Below are 23,096 nucleotides of genomic sequence, written 5' to 3' on the forward strand. Positions count from 1 at the left end.
TAAAAAGAAATAACACTAGATTTTTTTTTTTCAATTTTCTTATCCCCTCCAAAAAAATTAAATTTACTAACCTTAAATAGTTGATCTGAAGAGTAGTCTATGTTTTATGGTAGGCACTCGTCATCTTCTATGTCCTGTAAAAAAAAATGAGAATGAGATTAGATCTTTTTCAATTTACCTTCAACCCCCCCCCGTCCCCTCCCCCTCCCAAAAGAAAGTTTACTAACCTTAACTTCTATCAACACGTGAAGTCAATGTCTGTGTAGAGTTGCTCATCATCTTCTATGTCCTGTAAAAAGAAATAACACTAGATTAGATTTTTTTTTCAATTTTCTTATCCCCTCCAAAAAAATAAAATTTACTAACCTTAATTGTTGATCCGAAGAGTAGTCTATGTTTGATGGTAGGCACTCGTCATGTTCTGTCCTGTAAAAAGAAATAACACTAGATTAGATTTTTTTTTCAATTTTCTTATCCCCTCCAAAAAAATTAAATTTACTAACCTTAAATAGTTGATCCGAAGAGTAGTCTATGTTTTATGGTAGGCACTCGTCATCTTCTATGTCCTGTAAAAAAAATGAGAATGAGATTAGATCTTTTTCAATTTACCTTCAACCCCCCCCCGTCCCCTCCCCCCCAAAAAAGAAAGTTTACTAACCTTAACTTCTATCGACACGTGAAGTCAATGTCTGTGTAGAGTTGCTCATCATCTTCTATGTCCTGTAAAAAGAAATAACACTAGATTAGATTTTTTTTTCAATTTTCTTATCCCCTCCAAAAAAATAAAATTTACTAACCTTAATTGTTGATCCGAAGAGTAGTCTATGTTTGATGGTAGGCACTCATCATCTTCTATGTCCTGTAAAAAGAAATAAGAATGAGATTAGATCTTTTTCAATTTACCTACACCCCCCCCCCGTTCCCCCCCCCTCCCAAAAGAAAGTTTACTAACCTTAACTTCTATCGACTCGTGAAGTCAATGTCTGTGTAGAGTTGCTCATCATCCTCTATGTCCTGTAAAAGAAATAAAACTAGATTACATTTTCTTTCAATTTTTCTATCCCCTCCAAAAAAATAAAATTTACTAACCTTAAATTGTTGATCCGAAGAGTAGTCTATGTTTGATGGTAGGCACTCGTCATGTTCTGTCCTGTAAAAAGAAATAAAACTAGATGAGATTTTTTTCTTTCAATTTACCTTTCCCCTCCAAAAAAATTAAAATTTACTAACCTTAAATTGTTGATCCGAAGAGTAGTCTATGTTTGATGGTAGGCACTCGTCATCTTCTATGTCCTGTAAAAAGAAATAACAATGAGATTAGATCTTTTTCAATTTACCTTCACCCCCCCCCCCCCGTTCCCCCCCCCTCCCAAAAGAAAGTTTACTAACCTTAACTTCTATCGACACGTGAAGTCAATGTCTGTGTAGAGTTGCTAATCATCCTCTATGTCCTGTAAATGAAATAAAACTAGATTACATTTTCTTTCAATTTTTCTATCCCCTCCAAAAAAATAAAATTTACTAACCTTAAATTGTTGATCCGAAGAGTAGTCTATGTTTGATGGTAGGCACTCGTCATGTTCTATGTCCTGTAAAAAGAAATAAAACTAGATTAGATTTTTTCTTTCAGTTTACCTTTCCCCTCCAAAAAATTAAATTTTATTTACTAACCTTAAATTGATGATCCGAAGAGTAGTCAATGTTCGATGGTAGGCACTTATCATCTTCTGTGTCCTGTAAAAAGAAATGAAACTAGATTAGATTTTTTTTTCAATTTTCTTATCCCCTCCAAAAAAATTAAATTTACTAACCTTAAATAGTTGATCCGAAGAGTAGTCTATGTTCAATGGTAGGCACTCATCATCTTCTTATGTCCTGTAAAAAAATGAGAATGAGATTAGATCTTTTTCAATTTACCTTCACCCGCCCCCCCCATCCCCCCCCCCCCCCAAAAAATAAAATTTACTAACCTTAATATTGATGATCCTAAGAGTAGTCTAAGTTTGATGGTAGTCACTCATCATTTTCTATGTCCTGTAAAAAGAAATAAAACTAGATTAGATTTTTTTTCAATTTTCCTATCCCCTCCAAAAAAATTAAATTTACTAACCTTAAATTGTTGATCCGAAGAGTAGTCTATGTTTGATGGTAGGCACTCGTCATCTTCTCTGTCCTGTAAAAGGAAATAAAACTAGATTAGATTTTTTCTTTCAATTTATCTTTCCCCTTCAAAAAAATAAAATTTACTAACCTTAAATTGATGATCCGAAGAGTAGTCAATGTTCGATGGTAGGCACTCATCATCTTCTATGTCCTGTAAAAAGAAATGAAACTAGATGAGATTTTTTTCTTTCAATTTATCTTTCCCCTCCAAAAAAATAAAATTTGCTAACCTTAAATTGATGATCCGAAGAGTAGTCTATGTTTGATGGTAGGCACTCGTCATCTTCTATGTCCTGAAAAAAGAAATAAGAATGAGATTAGATCTTTTTCAATTTACCTACACCCCCCGTCCCCCAACCCCCAAAAAAGTTTACTAACCTTAACTTCTATCGACGTATGAAGTCAATGTCTGGGTAGAGTTGCTCATCATCTTCTATATCCTGTAAAAAGAAATAAATTTAGATTAGATTTTTTAACTTCTGCTAACCCCCCCCCCCCAAAAAAAAAAAAAAAAGAATAATAATAATAATAATAATACGTTTACTAACCTTAACCTGAGTGGAAGCACTCATTATCTTCTATATCCTGAAAAAGGAAGCAAAATTATATTAATTTTTTTTAGTTTTTTATTGACACAATACATTACAAATGCATGACAGTACAAAAAAGGGAACAATACTAACTCACACTTGAGAGAAAACGGACTTCAGCCGAAAAGAAACAACATCAAAATTCGACGAGCGTGACCTAAATCGGGCACATGAAGGTTTTGGTTCTAGCCTTAAAGGGCAATCAAGATCGACCTAGATTATGACAGAAATGAAAAGAGAGTGTGACATGGTGGCACTAACCCATCGCCAGTACCTTGGATTTCAGTCCATTTATGATTAATTTTTCTGCGGTGGTTATTCGATGTACATTTCCCAGAGCGACGAGTCCGCATGGATTGAAGAGTCGAATTCACAGAAGCACACAGCGGGGGGGGGAAAGACGAAACAATCGGTGTTTTGTGCTAGTAAAGAAACTATCCTCAAGTGCGATGCATTGGCGTAGGATCTCATGAGATTTGATGGCGGTTCCCCGGAGAATAACGCTCTCACTTCGCGTCCTTTGTTCTCCTCTGGAGTGCAACGCAATGTGTCCTCCCTGCTGCTCAGTGTGCTGTAAAGTGATCACACATTCACAATTGCCCGCTCTTAAACTTCCTATCGTAGATTGTCGGCTGGGGGCGTTGCTGTCGCCACCATCCTGTCAGTTTGGACGCGGGGGTGTCGTATGAGAGTGAGACACAGATTTCATTATTGTATTGTATCTACACCTACGTTTGAAATACATTCAGCGTTTTCATACCTTAACCTTTTAGTTTAAAAAGAAAAAAATCGCACATTTACTTCGGAGGGAAGAATCAATGTTAGGCTTTAATAGTTTTTGGAGGGAAACCACGCATGCCTCTCCCCTAATTATGATTGACAGTGTCCATGCATCTTGTTGACATGATATCAACTTGAAGTTTACTAACCTGCCCCAGGCCATCATTGAACGACCTTGTCCGCGTACACTGGAACACTTATCAACAATATATGCTGATCTACAATGCACTTTGAAGAAACTTTCATTTCATATCTTGTTTCACAGATGATGACGTCATAATACATTTTTGCTATAAACATTTATGTGGAGTTGTCCAGCTTTTTTGGTTGCTTTGATTTTGCAAGGAGAAAGGATAACGAAAAGATAATATGCTTTGTGTGATTTTTAAATTAAAATGTTTTAGTTACTTTTTACAATTGCTTAAATATTTTAACTATTTCTTGTATTTGCTTGAAAGAAGATGGCATGCAGCGCCCCATAGTTCCCCTTTTCACAGTTCAGAACTGGCATGTGCTTTAATGTGTGTGTGTGTGGGGGGGGGGGGGGGGGGGGGGGGAGGAGTAGGGAGTAACCTCCCTCAGCACCTGTTATCTTTTGTGTTGTTTAATTACCAAAATAAACAGGTCTCTAGCCTGAAAGAGGGGGTCAAACACGGGGGTTTCATGGTAAAAGGTCAGCTTTTCCAGGAAATGACCCCCCTCCTTTGAAATGGCTGGGTAAACTACAATTTCTCTTTCCTTCTTTTAATTTCTTTACTAATTAGTTGGATATAGAATAAAAAAAAAGTCACGTTTTGATAATCTACTTCTCCTACAATTACCCAAATGGTCTTTTATTTTAAAAAAGATCAACAAAAAGCATACAACCATATAATGAAGAGGACATTGTACATGTTATCAGAAGACTGAGTCTCTAATAACCAAAATAAAAAGTATACTTTTAGCTGAAGATGGACTTAACGGGTTCAGGGGTTGGGGTGAGAAGTAAAAAAATAGAAAGCCAAAATGATGAAATGACCTTAACATGATATTACACAGCTTATACTAAGCATATTTTTCTGACTGGCGTGGAGTTTTCATTTTTACCACATGGAATTTAATGTAAGCGATACTCAGACTACCTGTTCAATACCCGCTAGAGATATGCAAGGCGGGGACATCGTGGGATATGGTGACCAGGCCATGGATAGACGGCAGAGAGTTACAGGTGGATGAAACATGTGCCGTTGATTACTTTTCGATTTCATTGGTGTGATGTGCGTAGAATAGGTGGTTTTGCTACTTAAAGATGAAGCCTATTTAGTGATGTCAATCAAATAATGGGGGATTGTGAAGATCTGTGAAAAATGGGTAATTGAAGGTCTGATCTTTCCCCTACTTCTACCCCCTACCGGAATAGACAAAAAACTATGAAAACTAATATTTTAGCCGATACATATTTATATTCTTATTAAAGATAAATTTCCTAAATTGATGGGTTTCAGGGGCGGATACAGGATTATTTGAAGGGGGTCCGGTGTCATGTACCAGAAAGTCCCCAATGACAGAGGGTCCGCTTTGTACAGATGTGCCTCGCCCTAGATTTTGACCCACTTAGGTCAGACTAACCCTAACCATTATAAATATATGGAGGGCAAACTTTCTGTCACACGGACACTCAGTTTCGTGACACCGGAACGACAGGCCTCGAACGCTAAGCATAAGGGTGGCTTGACCCAAACCCCTCTAATGGGTATGAAAAAACATTTTGTACAACCAAAATTGTTGTGTAAATATCCCCTTTTACGTCTATTTTGCATAAAAAGTAAAATAAAAGGCTCCATCATACACACCCTAGTTTTATTACTTCTGACCTAATCTTCCACACCAGCGCTATTCGTAATAGCTTTGTAGTTTTTTTCACCAAAATGCTATAAATGGCTTTTGTTGGCAAGGAGATAAGTGAAAACCTATTGACTTGGTAAATAGCCTAGTCCAAACAAGAGACCATCAAGCCTATAATAATTACCAGAAGTTTACCAGATAAAGCAAGCTAGCCAATATACTGATGAGCATCTGCTAGATGGCCAGTTCGAAATCAATGTATGCAAGGATGCACCTGATTTAATCAGAGCCAAAATAGTTAATTAAGGCACACATCTAGCCACCAGTACACATTATGGATTCAGACCTCCCATAGCAAAACTAGACCCTCAGTGGCTGGTACTGTCAGTGTAAAGCAGGTTTCCAAGACAGTTGGAAGTTGTGCACATATGACTTCAGTTCTGTGGTATATGGGGTTTGCCACGAGGCAGGGGTACAATAAAAATTATGTTGTGGCGAAGGCTGTTTGGATGCCTCACATTTACCAACATCAAGTGGTGAGAGTATTAGCGAGACAGAAAGTGTTTCAGACAGCACATCTGATTAATTATCTATTGTTCCTTTACATTTTTTTAATTCTCATATTTATATATTTTGTATAAAATAACTCTTGCATTGCATTCTATACAAGGTCTTTATCACATACATAATCATATATGAAGTACTTTTTAGGTGATTTAATTATCATTGTCACACAGATTATTGGCCATAACTGTTCTTACGTGTACTATATTTTCATTTGGTTTTTACTTTTACCTTATCATTATTTTGGTACAATTTATACCTTGTTTATTTCATGGTTAATGGAAACATTCCAAATAGCTGTTTCGAGTGCATTTAACGCATGATTTTTTGTGTTACTGTAACAGCCTTTTACTTTTAGCATTTTTTACTATTCCATAGAGCATTGTATAAAAAATGTGTATTGGTTAACAATACAATTATTTAGACCAACAAATGCTGGTCTGTGAGAAAAGTTATATAAAATTAATAAATACGCTGAAACAAGTTTTTCTAGTTACAAGACTTTTATACAGTAAAGTGAAATCAGTGATGGTTTCTGTGAGAAAATATCGTAATACACCACCCCTCCCTCTCTTCTCTAGGATTAAAAAAAAAACAATTACTTTCCCACTTACTTGTGCCACACCACAATTATTTAACATATAACTCTTTTTCTTTTCACCACAAGACAAGTTTCATTAGAAAAAATTATTTAAGTAAGATGCTGAAATAAGTAGCTCTGATTCATATTAGACTGCATACAACAGGTAAATCTGGTTACCCCCACCCCCACATATAACTCATTAAAAATACTAAGTTACGATGCCTGAAACCAAGTAATATTTTTTCACACAACAAATATATGCATAAACTTAATAATAGCAAATTATTTTAAAAAAATTGACGATGGGCACTTTGCCAATGGTTATCTGCACTCATCCTTTAATTTTTCACATATCGACATTTTCAAGGTGTCACTTTGAACTTCCATTGGCTTGAAGACCTTTGCTAGTCTGAATATCCGTGATATTTTTATTTTATTATTAAAATTGATGGTCATTATGCTGTTAAGCATTATGTAATATTGCAACGAAAATGAAGAAACCTCTATTTTGGACACTGCTTTTATAGTAACCATTAAAGGAAAACCATGCCACTTACTCTTCTTAAACTTACAGGAGAGACACACAGGACTAAAATGCACCCTGTGTTGGAAAAGCAATCTAATTGGCTTCTTTTTCTGTTGTACATGTTTGTGAAATTGTTATCTTTCACATATTGGCGTTTTCAATGTGAGACTTGGAACTCCCATGGGCATGATGCCCAGTGGTAATCACATTTTCTGAATGACCATGTTATTAATAAAAGATAAATGGTGGTAATTATAGTTAATCATTATGTAATATCGCATCAAAATTGACAAAAAGCCAACTTCGTGCACTGTCATCACAAACGTTATGATAAAAAGAAAACTGTGTTACTTATTATTTTTTTAGCTTAAAAGAATTATTCTTAGGATTGACATACAGCTCATATAAAAAAAAACAGCTCTATTGGATTATCATTTTTTATTGAATTAATGCAACTTTTTGTGAAATTCTCATTTTTCTCATTCTGGCATTTTCTAAGTATGAACTTGAATTCTCATGGGCCTGAAGCCTTATGCTTTTACTTTCATCGGTATTGCTATTGTGCATAATTTAAATTTGATGTTGACTTTGCAGTTAAGCATAATGTATTATTGCATCAGAATTGACAGTATCCTATTTTGTGCATTATTATCTTCTGCTTTTTGTCTGTACATTTGACAGCTTTGCTGCCTTGTTCAAGGTGAAACTCAAAATTGTATTTGAAACTTTATTAGAGTTTTTGCTTTCAAGCACTTGCCTTCTTCGCCGCATAGTTCACCCATTCATTTGTTTTAATTTGTACATTTCCTGGAGGTTATTGAGTACAAATAATGTGATTGTGTTCTTGCCCGATAATTAATTCATCAATGTCGCTGGCGTTAGAAAACTCAGGAAGTGGCCCATGCCTGCATAAATCCCTTGCTGTCTTCGATTTGGATTTAATGGGATTTGTTGACTGCGTGCCACACGTTTCCAAAATCTGGTGCGTTCCACACAGGGCTTGATAATCTATTTCTGATATGCTGCGTCATCCTGAATTTCATTAAGCTATGCTTAATCGTTACTGCTATATGTGGAAATAAAAGCGATTTATGGACGTATTACCGCTATATTTGCATCCCGAAGTGGAAAAGCTTTTTACCGGTAATTTTCGTTTATTTTCTCCTAGAATTTATAAATATTTCAAATTTTAAGAGCGGTACTAAGGTTGAATGCTTATTTACTATAACGGCAGTTACCTTTAAAAATCTGAATTTATTTTTCGAACAGAGGGACAAGCAGAATTCGTAAAGTAATTTGCCAATCGCCCGATAATTCTTTAGTGTCGGGGAGTGATTGGGTTGGGAGCGACTTGCCCATCTTAAAAATAGTCCTGACTCAGGGGCGGATTTAGGGCGTCTTCTGGGTCTTCCGGAAGACGGTCAGATTTTCAAGTTTACATTGACGGGTATCCAATTTTTTCTGTCGGAAGACGGTCAAAAATGAAGAACGGATCAACAAAGATAATTTGGAAGACTGTCAGAAAATATCTCTGAATCCGCCCCTGTGACTAGCTAATTATTATAGACAATTAGTTTCACCTAATCTTTAAAATTTTACATCTGGGTTTAGACGAGCAAACCCCTAAAATCTGGCTTTAAACGCGTTCTTTGCAATTAGATTTTACCTCTCTTTCTCGTCTACCGCCAATTTTGTTTACATTAACACGTTGTATTTTGCGATTGGAATTCACGCAGGAATCGTCAGTGAATGGTAAATAGCAGACTAAAATTAAAGCAGACGGAAACCTACGCCTTTAAAAGGTCGGCGGGCTAAATACTACCTCTCTAAATGCATTTATTTTTGAAAATTAAAAAAAAAATTGACGAATTTGTGCTTGCCCCAATACGTTTCAGTTTTAAACGTGTTTTTCCTATGAAGTTATCAACTAGACTCCCAAAACTGCACCCCTGGGGGTAAGCGTACTCTCTGACCACAGGGTGCGCTCGTAGTTCGTTACAAAAATGTTGAATGGCTCACACTGTAATTTTGTATACTGTTTTAGGAGCACCAGATATCAGAGGGCAGGGTAAGCGTACCATAAACAAATATGATCACTCCGATGTGTTGCTGCAAAAAAAGATGAGTATTGTAGATGCGCGGTACTAGTAGCCAACAGGTTTGCTGCAAAACCGATATAAAATTTTTCAGTCTTTTCAAGTTGGCAGTCAGATCGTCCGTACCACTCTTCATAATCATATTGATCATCCAACTTCAACTTCGGTTATGTCCCGCTCTACTGGTCGCAATTTCAATCACCGTAGGGGATATCACAAATGAGAAATTCGTTTGGCAAGAACTCGCATAGGTAACATAAAGAAAATGATCTTGAAATGGCGCACCTGATCATTGAAATGAAATTAAAATGGGCTTATTTTAATAAAACCCGTTAAGATTTACAGTCAGGTGTAAATTAAGATGTGCCTCAAAATAAAATTTGATGTCCGTCAATTTTTATACTGCTCTACTGTGTTATATATCCTTTTACTGACGCCAATACTGGCCCCTTCCAAAGTTGCACCCCATGGGTAGCGTACCATTAACAATTTGACAAATATTATCACTCTGATGCGTTGTTGCCAAAGATAGGCAAAAAAAGATACGAAACCTAGTTTAATATATTTATTTAAAAAAATTATTAATAGAGATAAATTTAAAGTGTACTCCCTCCCGAGAATTCTGGATCCGCCCCGGGTGAGTCAATGTGACTGTAAACTAAAATCTGATAGGCGCTTAATGTTATTTGGCAGTGGTCCTAACGACGGCATCGTCGATGGAAAAGGAATAAAGCTTTTGAGGCAGTGGGGTATTCAAGCTTGAAGCTGAGGAGTAATCTTGATAGACATGATGTGGCACTGGTTGTTCTTGACCGTCATATTCTCACCTCTGCTGGTGCTTTTTGTATTAAGGTTTTACCTCAGAAAGACGCGTTGGTGTACCAGCAAACGCAGATTGGATGGCAGAACCGCTGTTATTACAGGTAACTGAAAAAATATCCATTTCAAGGCACATTTCGAAAAGAAAAAAGGTTCACCTTGACTCAACTTTCAATTTGAAAAGTAACATTTTGACAAACAAGTGTCAGTTAAAACTTATAACGAAAATAAAAATACGAATGTTTAATTGAAATATGTTCTGTAAGATGTGTAAAATGTGTTCCAAAATATGTGTTAAGTTATACTATCGTGGCTAATAACGGCCTCAAATAATCCCGGCTAATGTTCCACTTAGAGAATACGCTTATCCAACCGTTACTCGCCTAAGTGGTCTGTAACAAAAGACTTGCTTATCCCTTCCGAATGCAAGAGCTGAAAAGTAGCACAAATTTCTCCATTAGCGTCATAACTCTAGACAACAGCATTTATCTGCATAAAACTATTTGAACTGACGCGACATTGCAGTGTTGGAGATGTCGGATATTTTAAACATTAAAAAATGATTCAAACTAAGAACATTTCCTTAGACTTCGTTACATCTTCTGTAAGTGAAAAATGAAGATGAAGATGGGGAAGGCTGTGTACCATTTGAAATACTTCGATTTTTGTTAAACTAAATCATAGCATTTGTTGCAGGGTCTAGCGGAGGAACAGGCAAGGCCATCGCACTCGACCTGGCCAAACGTGGCTGCAAGGTAATTCTTGCCTGCAGGAACCCCATCAAAGCCCAGGCAGCCGTCAACGAGATAAGAAAACTCTCTTCAAGCTCCAATGTGCATTTCATGAAGCTCGATCTTGCCAGTTTACGTTCGGTCAGATATTTTGTGAAGGAATTTGAAAGTTTGGAGGATAGGTTAGACTTGCTGATTAATAATGCAGGTGTGAAAATACTTTTTACCCTTGTCCGTTTACGAAATGGCCTGCCGCGAGAAAGTATTAATCTGTTAGTTTAATTTGGACAGGTAAATTGATAAAACAGAAAGCGCCTGCATCCGGTGTGCGTATGATAGTATACACTTTTTTTTTTTTTTTTTTTGTGATTGCTTCTTCATCACAGTTGGTCAATTTGAAAAAGCACAAATGATTAGGCCATTCTCTACTTTGACGAAAATCTAAGGCACCGATGAATTACAGCATAATGTGCAACAAGCCCATTTTCTTCAATTTTCAGGTTACTTAGGCCCGAGGTCAATAACCGAAGACGGATTTGAACGCAGCCTAGCGGTTAATTATTTAGGACATTTTTTGTTGACGAATCTCTTATTACCAAAGTTAAAAGCGTCGGCTCCTAGTCGGATAATAAACGTATCCTCAGACGCTTTCCTTAAAAATTCCTGCTCGCTTGACCTTGAAGATCCTCATTACGAGAAGAACCCAGAAAGCTACACTTATTATGGCGCGTATGGACGCAGTAAATTAGCAGTCATGCTGTTTACCGCGGAACTAGCGAAGACATTAGACGGCACCCGGGTGATCCCCCTGTCAGTGCATACAGGTGAGAAAAGGAAATGTGCCGATTACGTCATGAAAATGCTGCCAAATTTCTTTAAGTACGTAAAGTACCCCTGACATGGCAAATGTCTGTATAACTCTCCTTGTCAAATAAACAGCGTTGAAGAAATAGTAGAGTTGAAAAGAGAGAGAGAGAGAGACTGAAAATAAAGCGGAAAAAATCGATCAAAAATATCTCTAAACTAAGTTCATATGTAAACGTTGTACATTTTTTCCCCATAAATATTTTTCTTTTCATTGAAAGGTCCCGTGAAATCGGATCTGTTGCGTTCGTGGCCAGGATTCGGGGGCTTTTTGCTTCGCCTTGTTGCTTTCCTCTGTTTTCGTTCCACCACCGAGGGCGCCCAAACCCCCTTGCATGCCGCATTATCTGACGGGATGGACGACTTCACTGGGTGTTTCATTGTCGATTGCCAAGTTCATGAACTACCAGCCCATGCCAAAGACAAACAGATGGCTCAAAAGCTGTGGGCGTGGAGTGAAGCGGTGTGCGACATCAAGATAGAGAACGGCACGGCCACATATGCGTAGTGAGACGCACCGATGGCACCCCAGTTTCTTGAGACAGTGGGAACTCACCTTCTACCTGATAGTGCATGTAGAGTTTCCAGTGATCTCTAAAAAAATCAGGGTGATCTTGGTCAAATTTTTTGTAACTATTATGAAAGGAGTGACAGAAAGTAAGTAAATCAGAACAAAATTATGAGAATATTTGTAAACTCGGCTTTGATCAAACTGAACGAATCAAATCGAAGCAACAGAGCCAGTTTCTGATTATTGATCCCATCGATTAAAACCAAGACGGTGGAATGTGTATAATTAAGAGACGACGTTGAAATAACTTATCAGTTTGGTAGATATTGACGTTATCTAGTGGGCACATTCTGAATTTAGGAGAAATTGGCGGCGATCCTCCCGATACTTGTTAATGTGATTTAGCATTGAAATGTGTACTGACTAATATATAGAGACTTTGACAGATGAATTACATGGTGTAAATTCTTGAGTCAACGAAAAATCTGTATGCAATCCTTTACATGACCTACCAAAATATCAAGTTCAAAGCTAATGTTACTACATGTGCAAGTGCTATTTAGAAGATGTACTCTGCGATTTAGGAATGTGGCCAGATTTTTTAGTCACACGTTTTTAGTGTATTTGCACGGTTTGAGAAATGCCTTGTCTGCCCCTACGGTCATGTATTCAGTAATGTGTTGCATTAGGATTTTCTTTTTTTAGGCATTCGTCGCTGTTGGCGTATATGTCTTCATTATCAAAATAAATGATACCTTACATGTATAACAAATATAGATTTTATTGTTACATAAACATCACTTATCATAAGAGCAGTCATTGCTATATTTACATGTATCATTATTACTAAAAATAAACATAAGCTGACGGATGTTTTACTGCAGATCATACCACATTTTTGTGACAGTATTTAACTTGGAAAGATTGCACCCAAAATTACTGTTTTCATATAATAAAACCAAACTGCTTCCAAGCTGAAATGTTTCCAGTTATGATCAATATGTGGCAAACCATACATGAACAGTGTTAAATATTTCACAATGTACATTGGCACCATAAATTTTTAAAATGATTTCTGCATTCATGCTCAGTTCTGTCACATACATATACATATTCCTGTATGTCTATTGTGTTGATGTTCCTCCTATAGATGTAGCTGCTGCCTCTGACCTCTTAATTTCTGTAGTGATTTGTGTCAAGTCCTGGATGAATGTCTGAATCTGTAAAGAAATCAAAGGAAATTGTACATTCTGGGCATTTTCCCTATTTCCAAAATTATCAATTTTCACAGCTCATATTATGCATTACTCAACAGTTTGTTCAAAGTTGGGAGGTTCTGTGAAAAATCTGTTTACAAAACTACAACTAATTTCACATGGGTTAAAATGCTTACCTTGTTCAACTGTTCATTAGTATCCTCTGTCATTTCTGTTTGGCCTTGTTTCTGGTGTTTGTTTACCAACATGAATAAATTATGGGTGGCCCTGAAAAGAAACACAGGCACATGGAAGCTGGTCAGAATCTTAGAAAAAGTACTTCTAGAAGCAAAAAAAAAAAAAAAAAAAAAAAAAAAAAAAAAAAAAAAAAAAAAATTAATGATCATATCCTGTGTAATTTATGGGAGATCCTTAAACTTATAATCAATATATAAAATAAACTTTCTTTACATATGAAGAAAATTTCCAATTCACAGTGGCAATGAAAGATTTTATCACTTACATCTTAATTTGACCTAATATAAGAGTTTTCTTGGCAGCAGTATTTTTGATGTGGGTCCACTTTGATTCCCATTTTACTGCAGCACTCTGGGCTTTGTCTAATCTTGTTTGGAGGCTTGATAAACGGTTGTTATAGCCTAAGATTTCATTGTGCTTATCCTATGGGAAAATATAATATCAAAACATAAAATTTAAAAAAATATACTTTTTCATGCAGGACACTTGCTAATATTTCTAACACTAGTATTTGTGAAATTAACAACTTTGCAAACATGTATGCACTTGAATATTATCAAAGGGGATTACAGTTGAATTTTCATTGTATTCCTTCTGTACACTTACTTCTGTGTATTTCATTAAATCCTGTCTCATTTTTTCAATTTTTTCTTGATTAGCTTGATCTCTCTCCAATAAATCCTAAAAAATAAACAAATAAATAAATAAACAAAATAACTTGATGGGTCAACATAGTACTAGTACTGTGTATCAAAATGACATTTTTCACTTTAATGACTTTAAAGTAATCTGATCCTTATCAAAAATGGTTTCATCTTCTTTCTATAAAATACTCCAGGTTTGAAATCTCTGTTAATGTAATCTGGATTCAGAAACATGTAATGTGGTCTTAAAATAGATAAGCTAACACTAACCTAAATCTTTACATGACCCCCAAAACATTCAGAACCATTAGGACAACCTGATAATTCATTTGTGGGGTAAGTGGTGAAATGTATTAGAAGACTTAAGAATAGATTTCTCTTCTGTGAATCAAAAGGTTACCTCATGAGTAGCAGTGAGCGTTGCATATCTTGCAATCACTTCTCGGATTTCACTAAATTCTTCTGAAGTCTCCAAGACCTTGTCTAAATACTTCTGGAAGATTACATGTTTTTCCAGTTTTGTTTGGAGCTTTTCCCTCTGCTTGGCAAACTCTGACGTCTCTTCTCTTAACCTGTAAGTGAAAAGTGAGTGATTTATCTTGTTTTCTATGCTACAACTGCCATTAACAGTGGATAAGATGAAACCAAACATGGTCTTCTTGGTGCCAGGTAGTTCATAGAGAAAAAACAACACCTTACTATACACTAATCTACTCACTGCCCAACAGACAATGTTGTGAGTATTTGTTTACAAGCAATTTGACAGGAACTGTACACTATCTATGGTAGAAATATATATGACATACTTGTCTATGTCTTTTTCCTTTTGTTTACGCAGATCAATCTCATCATTGGCTTTCTTGACAGCTCTTGACCTTTTGGAGTCATTTTCCTAGAAAAAAATGTGATATAAGAATGTAAATACAGACAACATATCAGCACATCTGTCTAAATAGGAGACTCTAGTAATTTTTTCCAGAAATCACCTGATGGTTTCACTGGTAATTAGTCAATCCTGATTACATGCCAATAGTGAATAACAGAAAGCATAATTCACAAGCTGTCATGTCTCCAGTTTTTTTTTTTGTGAGTGTGTGTGTGTGTGTCTTTTTTTCTTTTTTCTCTTTGCTTTGTGCTCCTGAAGTAAGCATTTAAAAATAGTGGCTAAAGGCTTTATGTGGACAGTATCATCAAATTGAACTTGGTAATAAAATAATGGCTGATGTCAGTTTTTTTTTACCTTGAGAAATTTATCAAACTTCAAAAGAGCTTCTTTTAGTTGAAATTCCTTCCTTTCCAACTCCTCTCTTCTCTGTTGTAAACTTTCCATTTTCATTTGAAACTCCTCTTTTTGTGCTGCCAGAGCCTGTTCAACTTCAGCCATCTCACGTCTCTTCTCCAAGAGCCGGGTAGCAGGAGTAAGATGGTCATCTTCCCGCTCTGGCATCTTTCTATTTGAGGAGAATTAAAAATTTGAAACACTGATTTTGTATATATAAATATGTTAAAATATACAGTCATGAGACAAAATAACCAGTAAAATGCATTCATTATGCTACCAATCAATTTGTCACTTTCATCAGATGGTTTCTCTTATATGTGTAGTCAAATAATTTTTCCCATACTTGGGTGATTGGTTGATTCCTTATGAATTAAAATATATCCAAATAAATGTTGTTCCAAGGTGTCATTTCAGTTTTTATTTATCTGATAATTAATTTCAAAGAATATTTTTAAAACTGAAGCAGTTTCTGCTGTTATAAAGTTTTTATAATATGATCCATAACTTATGACAGCGTGTCTTATTTGTGTACTTGTCAAACTTTGGAGGCAGATTCTTGAGTGTATTTATTTGAAAATAGAGATCAATGATAAAAAAAAATGAAATAACAATGAAAAGAGGGGCGAAATGTTGTCATCCATATCACCACCATCTTCAGAATCTTGAACATATCTTAGATACTGTAAGGGGTGGTGCACTGACTATCCTTATTTTCATGATAAAAACAGGAGCTATATGTACATGTATCCTGAAAAGTGGAAGTTCGTGCTTGATTAGGGGTACTGTTTAGTCTCATTTTCACATGCTTTTTCCTTTTCCTTTTCAGACAGGAATGCAATTTTCACCATGCATTCCATTCTGCAAATATTTAAAATGAGTTTCATGTTATTTTGATTTCACTGTAGCTTTTCATGTTGATGAAATAAACTCCCTAAATCTACAGCATTATCAGCAGCATTAACCCCTTGATTTTCAGTTGTGTGTGGCATACATGAATAGAGAGGTGAAAAATACGGAAAAGTATAAAGATACTTCTGTTTGGAATGTAGGTCCAAACTGACAGTGATTTTCACATTAAAGATCATATGAAGCAAGAGTAAATGCCCTAAAACGTATATATATATAAACTATCAGTACCAGTTTCTTTCACAACACAAATGAAGGCCACATGCCAAAAAACAACCTAAATTAATCTCTTGGGCAGCAGAAAAAAGGCTTTAAACTGCACCTTTTTTTAAATTCTGATAATAAATAAAATCTATTGAATATCCCTCCAGTCTGCAAACTTCAAAGCACAGAGAATAATCAGAAATTGTCTGCGTAAAAAAAAACATTTTTCAGGAAATAATGCAGCCAAAGTTATTCTATTTGAAACTATGTGCTGGCATTTCATCAGGTGCAGCTACAATGATTTGACATAAGGGCTCACTTACAATGCATCTGAAACTTTACCTTTTTTGTTTAGACTCAGGATTTTTAAAAATGTAAATTATATAGTGCTAGCTAGCAGCTAACTATTCAACCTAGGAATTATTAAACTTATTCATTGGAACATCGCCAGTTTGATCAATTGAATAGAGGGTAAATCGGAAAGTTTGACAGCATACAATAGACAGCAAAGTTGGTGACAATTCTAATCAGACAATTCTAATCTGGTGTGACAGTCCAACAAAAGGAAGCCCGAGGTCCCATTAGGGTTAGTTGGAGTCCCCTGTACAAATTAATGGGGAGTGGACTATGGCTCCTAGTGGTATATCATTCCTGCCACACTGGCCACATCATGCCAGACTCCTAGCTTTCATGACATGCTGTTTTGCCCTAGGGTTTATGCCATGGTCTACTGTAAATGCCTTGTCAAGTCAAAAAATATCAAGTCTTGATATTTATTGTCATATGATATTCTAATTTAGTTGTATGTGTACAGTGATTACAAGCATTTGTGCATGCATAAAATACTAAACACCATCACTTAAAAGTAAAAAGTAAGTTGTTTTTATTGAAAACCCCACACATTGTTTAAAGTTGGGAATCTGACCTAAGTTTGCCTCAACAATTCTAAAAGTCAGGTTTCTGCTATCATTAAATACTTACACAAGGAGCTTGTCCTCGAAAGTTGTTGCAAAGTATTCTTCCAAATTAACTGTCATTTTGGCCGTGGGCTTAAAAATATTAATAAATAAAACAGTACAAGTGATTATGTGCTGTCACTTAATCCAATATGGCGCTGTTACTATGCCCACGACGCTTTCCGAATGGTGGCGGATATTGACGAAGATACCAAACGACCTTGACCGAACTAGTAAAATGGCTGTTCCAACCAAGGCACTTCTGCTGCGTAAAACTTTGTCTTTATCACCTGCACTTGCAAAATGTCATTGTCCGGTAATGCAACTTTCAAGGTAAGTATTATTCTGAGCTTGTGCCCTTCAGATCGAAAGAATGTTAGAAAAATGCGCCACAATTTACAACGGTCATCAGATGTACCTTATTTTGCAAAAAGATGTTTACACATACTTGACTTGCTTAAGTTGTTGACGTTGTAAAATTATGTTTTCCTGTAGCTTTTCTCTGTGATTTATCTTCATCTTAATATGTGCTTACGTGGCGAATATGAATTCTCGGTGCATATTATATTAACCTGCTATTGAAACTACTTTTTTCTTTTAAAACATTAAATGGGACATACTATGGAATGTGGCTTTTGTCGTTTTTTCCTCTATTCTCATAAGATATTATAGTATCTGCTTATACTAATGGGACAATGTCTTGACTTATCAACTAGCAATAGTCATTTTGCATTATATTCTACTATTTACTGGGTATGTCAATTTTTTTGCAGAAAAGTTTCTGCATCTGTGCCACTTTCTCAGTCTGGAGAAGGAACGAAGAAGCCTAGTATATTTAGCAAGCTATTTGTTCGTGAAGTAGAGACTGGAAAGGAGCCCCAGTCAAAGGCCCTGTCTGACATGGAGAATGTCTATGAGATAATTAGTAAGAAGATTTCATAGGTTTGGGTAGCATGTAGTGCTCTGCTGAGTGTGTGTGCCCCAATCTTGCTTCCTTCCTTTCCTTCCAATATTTGGTATGAATGCACCAAATCCAATTTGCTTGCAGGCTTTTGAAAGCATGGTTGCCAACTGTATATATAAGGCTTGAAATTTGTATTTGGGCCACTTATTTCTTTTTTTTCTAGCATTATTCAATCAGAAATGACACAAGAGAAAACAGATGTACCAGTAGCTGTTTTGAAATCTTTGTTGGCAACCCTGCATACACTTTTTCATATCTTTTTTAACAGATTGAATTTCACAAATGTTTTTATGCACTTTAAATATAACATTGTGTGCAGTGTTTATTTTTTCCCAGGTAGAAGAATGCCAATCTGCAATATGAAGACCAGGCTGCATTTTTGCATGATATTTTACAAACTTATGTCTGGATAATATCTTTAATAGTGTAGAAACACTTCCCTTTTAGGTGCCTGTCCACAACATTTCCTGCATTTCAAGCAGATGGTGAAGATGGGAAGAAACAAGGCCTTTTTAGCAGCTTGTTTGTTCGTAAAATAGAAGCTACTCATGTGACTCAATCTAAACTGTTGTCAGAGCCAGGAGATGTATATCAAATACAATGTATGGAAATTTAAAAGATCAGTATATTATCAAAAATAGATTTGCTATATATGTATATATCTCTAGTACCTAGCAATGATTTTCTATAATGATTATTCTTTTGATTTGAATTAGCTTGATTTATATTTGTATTATTTAAAAGATATAAATAATTTCCTAGTTGTATTATTTGATTTCAGTCCATTCAGTGAAGCCAGAATGCATGGAAGCATACCTAAAGCAGTTGTAAGTAGAGATTAGGTATTTTGAATAGTTCATGCAATGAAGATTGATGTAAATTCGGTATTTGTGACATTTGGCAGGATCCTCTCTTTTTAGTGTCAGTTATTTCAAGTTGTCTACTTTTATACAAGGTTCGTCTTTGATGAAGAATGCTTGTTTTTATCTTGTGTCCTTTTGTCTGTATCTTCAGTGGTACATTTGTGGATCTTATGAAGTCAAAAGATACTGGAGCAAGCTTAGTTGGCAGCTGGACAGTAGAGATTGGGGATCAAGATGAAGCAAGTATGTGTTATGTAGAAAACTTCTTCACGTGTACCATTCTGTTTAATCGAGTAAAGTAGCACAGTTTTAACCCTATTAGCAGTGTAAGTGTTTCATTTATTTATTTTGCATTTATTTAATATTATTGTTTTTTTAATCTTAATTTATTTAACAATAAAAGTCTTTGTGAAGACCTGTTTTTGTTACTTTTTAGTTCATGTATGGAAATACGAAGGTGGATACCCTGTGTTGAATGATGCAACATATATATACAGGACAGATAAAGTAAGTCCCCCGGTGTGTATGTGTGTGTGCTTGTGTGCATGCCTGCGTTGGTGTGTGTGTAAAAACATTTTGTTATCTTGAATTGATAAACATATAGAGGATTTCATTGACTTTTGATTGCAAAGAAACAAGAGCACTTTTGTCCCTCAGGTCAAGAGTTGACATATTGTAATTCTTCATTCAGGACTTCATTGACTTCCGGTTGCAAAGAAACAAGATGTTGAGAGCACGCAGAAATCAGATAGTTCTCCGATTTAGTTTCTGGCCAGAGCCAGTACAGAAAGACCCTGGAAATATTTATGAAATGAGAACTTATACACTGAAGGCAAGTTTTCAAAAACCTCTTCATTTCGTTATTCAGTGGATATTTTATTCTAGATTGTGGTAGGTGTGATGGTTGTGTTTTCCAGAATTGAATATGCTGTTCCTATATTTACTTGAAAATTTACATTGGAACATGTATGTATGTAAACTAGCTGGATTTTCATTATGGAAGAAGTGTTTTTGATGTGTGTGGTATCTTTTACAGCCTGGCACCATGATTGAATGGGGTAATATTTGGTAAGTGGGTTGAAATTTCACTTTACTTGTACGTCTTTTCTGAAATACTTAAAATCGTGTCAGTGATTAAAAAAATTCTGAACATTTATGCAGTTGACGAGTGCTTGTGAAGATAACACCAAAATATTAGATTTCTCTATAATTATGTGTTGATGTATTAGGAAGAGAGAATTTGGATTTGGATTTTTTAGTTAAAGGATTATAAATTCTCTATTATAGGCAGCGTGGAATTAAGCACCGTATGTCTGGAAATGAAGCAATAGCTGGATATTTCTCACACATTGGAGATTTGCATCAAGTCCATCATTTTTGGTGTAAGTACCTTTATTATTGAATATTTATTTTTTAAGTAAAAGAATTTTAAATTGAATTATTTAGAATTTGAATCTCTCTCCAATTGGAATTTCATTATATTGTAATCACATTTAAGTAGGATTTGTAGTAAGAATTCAGATTAAGCATAATTGCCATGGTTATTGTAATGTTATTATACATATGATATTATCTCTTCTTTTGATTCACTTTATCATTTTGTTAGCCTATAAATCTCTCCAAGAGCGCAAGGAAATCAGGGAGAGTGCCTGGGTGAATCCTGGTTGGGATGAAACTGTTGCCTATACAGGTAAATCATTGGAATTAGTTCTGTTTGACTGTAAACTCCCATCTAAGGAAACCATTGAAACAAATGTATTTTATCAGGTATACAGATAAATAATATTTTTATAATAAACTTCATTTTTAGTGCCTCTTATAAGGACATTGCAGTCTAGGATACTGGTTCCAACCCCATTTTCTCCATTGAAATGAAGAAGCAGTACAACTGCTGGATGCAGACATGGGGCCCATTTGACAGACTGATGGCAGGCTACTGCTATAATCCTAACAGCTAAATCCTGCCGTCTAAAATTTTAATACCCTTGAGAATTGTGAAAGACAGTGGTAATGGTTGACATTGAAAATAAATAATTGAGGATGGTTTTGGAGTATTTTACCATTTCATATCGTAGCATACCTACTGTAAGTTGCTTTATGAAAATAAAATATCTGAAATATCCCCGACTTCATTTATAAAAATAATGCATCTCCCAGTTAATAGAAATCCATAATGACACATCTTTTTATGTGTGGTAGTGTCAGTTATATGTATAAATAATTTGATGATAAATACCTGTATTATTTACAGTAAAACTGTAAACTTGCACTTTTTCAGTGGAAATAAATACTGCCATGTTGACACATTTCATGTCAGGTTATCTAGTTATGTTTGTTTGTTTTTTTTTGTGAAACATTTTACAAATACAAGAATAAATATTGTTACTAATAGTGAATATGAATTACGAATAGTTTGATTAGTATCTTACATAAGATTATTTTAAAATAATTCCCTTTGTCCCATATCTAATGCACATTGATGTCAGTCTTTAAGACTAAAGGTAAGTTAAGGGTGGAAATAACTCTCCTGAGCTCGTGTTATATCAAATATTTTCACTAAAATTGTAAGTATTGGAAAGATATTAGTTTAGCCAGTTACTACATGTGTGTATTTTACAAGCACTTTTCATAACAATCACTTAGATTGTACAACCATCAAGTATTGTTAAGTTTTAGTATGTTTTTCTTTTTTGAAAGTTCTGTGCAAATTTATTTGGATCCAGTTGCGTGTTCATGGGGTCATACATCTTAAGGTGTGACAAGTACTTTTGTATTTATTTTACTGGTTTGTTTGATGTCGTTTACTTATTCTTCAATTATACGTAAGAGTGATAGGTTTTGATTTTGTTTCATGCATATAACTATGAAAAGATTGAGTTAAATAATAAAATTAATGATACCAATATTTGTGCTTTGTTAGCAAATGTCTGCAAAGAACCCTTTCATGTTAACTCCCATAAACATTGAGCATAATTTTTCCTTAAAAACCAGTTGGTTTCCAAAACCCCGGAAATTATACTATATGCTCCTGATGGGTTATATTATGTTACGTCCTCAGTATTTCTTCAGTCTGTCTATCCACAGGGATAAGGTTTTTTCAGCTACTGTATTTCTGACTGTTTGGGAGCCAAAAATATCTGCAACAAAAACTGTTGATGGGAAGGGAGGTAATTCAGAACCCATGCTATTTTTTTAGGCTTTTTCTTCTTAAATGGCAGTCTCATCCATGTATCCATCAACAGAACTATTTGTCACATTTGTCTTCTTAAACTACAAGAGGGACTTGGTCAAAGCTTATACCCACCATACTTCTCTGTATATACGACTGAGGATGGAAACTGGATATTGTGTTCACATGACCCCGTCTCTTAATTTTGACCCAACTTCCCCAGTGAAATGCACTTTCACAATTAACTAGACCTTATATTTCCAATGCTAGCAGAAACTTGAATAGCAAATCCTCTTCTGGTAATCCACCTTGAATTTGAACTTTGACCAATATTACAATGTGAAATCACTTTTCCAGTATTTTGACCCTTGTATCTCCAAAACTAGAAAATATGCAACCCAAGTTTTACTATAGAACTCGAACAAGAAATCACATATAGGTCTAAATGGCAATTAAAATATGACCTTGAATTTTGACCTACATTTTATGGTAAAATGCACTCCCCCTCCCCCCCCCCCCCAATTTTATTTTTTTTTAATTTACCAAGAGGGTAGTAGTAGCACTTTTTTCAGTGAAACATTTTTCTGAAGATTGCTGCTGACC

General features: G+C 35.3%; 3 protein-coding genes and 1 long non-coding RNA gene across 5 annotated transcripts; 2 read left to right on the plus strand and 2 right to left on the minus strand.

Annotated features, from left to right (window-relative positions):
• Positions 1-1,986: 1,986 nt before the first annotated feature.
• LOC147764272 (uncharacterized) lies at positions 1,987-2,955 on the minus strand. The gene is made up of 3 exons (XR_015332169.1): positions 2,712-2,955; positions 2,542-2,603; positions 1,987-2,456 (listed from the first exon to the last, which is right to left on the minus strand). It is a non-coding gene; the product is annotated as an uncharacterized LOC147764272 (long non-coding RNA).
• A 6,817-nt stretch (positions 2,956-9,772) lies between these two features.
• On the plus strand, positions 9,773-12,939 carry LOC106152513 (retinol dehydrogenase 12). Its single transcript, XM_013526125.2, has 4 exons — positions 9,773-10,049; positions 10,642-10,884; positions 11,177-11,500; positions 11,762-12,939. The coding sequence occupies exons 1-4, from the start codon at positions 9,914-9,916 to the stop codon at positions 12,046-12,048; spliced, it is 990 nt and encodes a 329-aa protein (XP_013381579.2). The 5' UTR covers positions 9,773-9,913; the 3' UTR covers positions 12,049-12,939.
• Positions 12,813-17,691, minus strand: LOC106152551 (coiled-coil domain-containing protein 42 homolog). The gene is made up of 8 exons (XM_013526168.2): positions 17,523-17,691; positions 15,390-15,600; positions 14,956-15,041; positions 14,550-14,721; positions 14,112-14,186; positions 13,771-13,928; positions 13,445-13,535; positions 12,813-13,271 (listed from the first exon to the last, which is right to left on the minus strand). Exons 1-8 carry the CDS (start codon positions 17,576-17,578, stop codon positions 13,176-13,178), a joined length of 945 nt encoding a protein of 314 aa, XP_013381622.1. The 5' UTR covers positions 17,579-17,691; the 3' UTR covers positions 12,813-13,175.
• A 7-nt stretch (positions 17,692-17,698) lies between these two features.
• Positions 17,699-22,227, plus strand: LOC106152561 (protein NipSnap-like). 2 transcript variants are annotated; one of them, XM_013526181.2, is made up of 10 exons: positions 17,699-17,830; positions 18,909-19,063; positions 19,243-19,288; positions 19,476-19,567; positions 19,761-19,831; positions 20,016-20,156; positions 20,361-20,392; positions 20,612-20,706; positions 20,931-21,014; positions 21,135-22,227. In XM_013526181.2, exons 1-10 carry the CDS (start codon positions 17,736-17,738, stop codon positions 21,197-21,199), a joined length of 876 nt encoding a protein of 291 aa, XP_013381635.2. In that variant the 5' UTR covers positions 17,699-17,735; the 3' UTR covers positions 21,200-22,227. The 2 variants fall into 2 exon arrangements, with proteins under 2 accessions (XP_013381635.2, XP_013381644.2); XM_013526190.2 differs by lacking the exon at positions 18,909-19,063 and adding an exon at positions 18,271-18,422 and having other exon boundaries at positions 17,703-17,830.
• The last annotated feature ends 869 nt before the right edge of the window (positions 22,228-23,096 follow it).

The sequence above is a fragment of the Lingula anatina genome, chromosome 1, assembly GCF_051362555.1.
Source record: "Lingula anatina isolate TDL-2025a chromosome 1, LinAna3.0, whole genome shotgun sequence".
NCBI classification, from domain to species: domain Eukaryota; kingdom Metazoa; phylum Brachiopoda; class Lingulata; order Lingulida; family Lingulidae; genus Lingula; species Lingula anatina.

Coding starts and splice junctions, on each gene's coding strand:
- LOC106152513 (XM_013526125.2), top strand. CDS start 9,914: ATGATGTGGCACTGGTTGTTCTTGACCGTCATATTCTCACCTCTGCTG. Junction 10,050..10,641: donor CAGAACCGCTGTTATTACAG/GTAACTGAAAAA, acceptor CATTTGTTGCAG/GGTCTAGCGGAGGAACAGGC. Junction 10,885..11,176: donor CTTGCTGATTAATAATGCAG/GTGTGAAAATAC, acceptor TTCAATTTTCAG/GTTACTTAGGCCCGAGGTCA.
- LOC106152551 (XM_013526168.2), bottom strand. CDS start 17,578: ATGACAGTTAATTTGGAAGAATACTTTGCAACAACTTTCGAGGACAAG. Junction 14,722..14,955: donor AAGGAAAAAGACATAGACAA/GTATGTCATATA, acceptor TTTCACTTACAG/GTTAAGAGAAGAGACGTCAG. Junction 13,536..13,770: donor ATATTAGGTCAAATTAAGAT/GTAAGTGATAAA, acceptor GTTTCTTTTCAG/GGCCACCCATAATTTATTCA.
- LOC106152561 (XM_013526181.2), top strand. CDS start 17,736: ATGGCTGTTCCAACCAAGGCACTTCTGCTGCGTAAAACTTTGTCTTTA. Junction 20,393..20,611: donor ATTGAATGGGGTAATATTTG/GTAAGTGGGTTG, acceptor TCTCTATTATAG/GCAGCGTGGAATTAAGCACC. Junction 21,015..21,134: donor TGAAACTGTTGCCTATACAG/GTAAATCATTGG, acceptor CTTCATTTTTAG/TGCCTCTTATAAGGACATTG.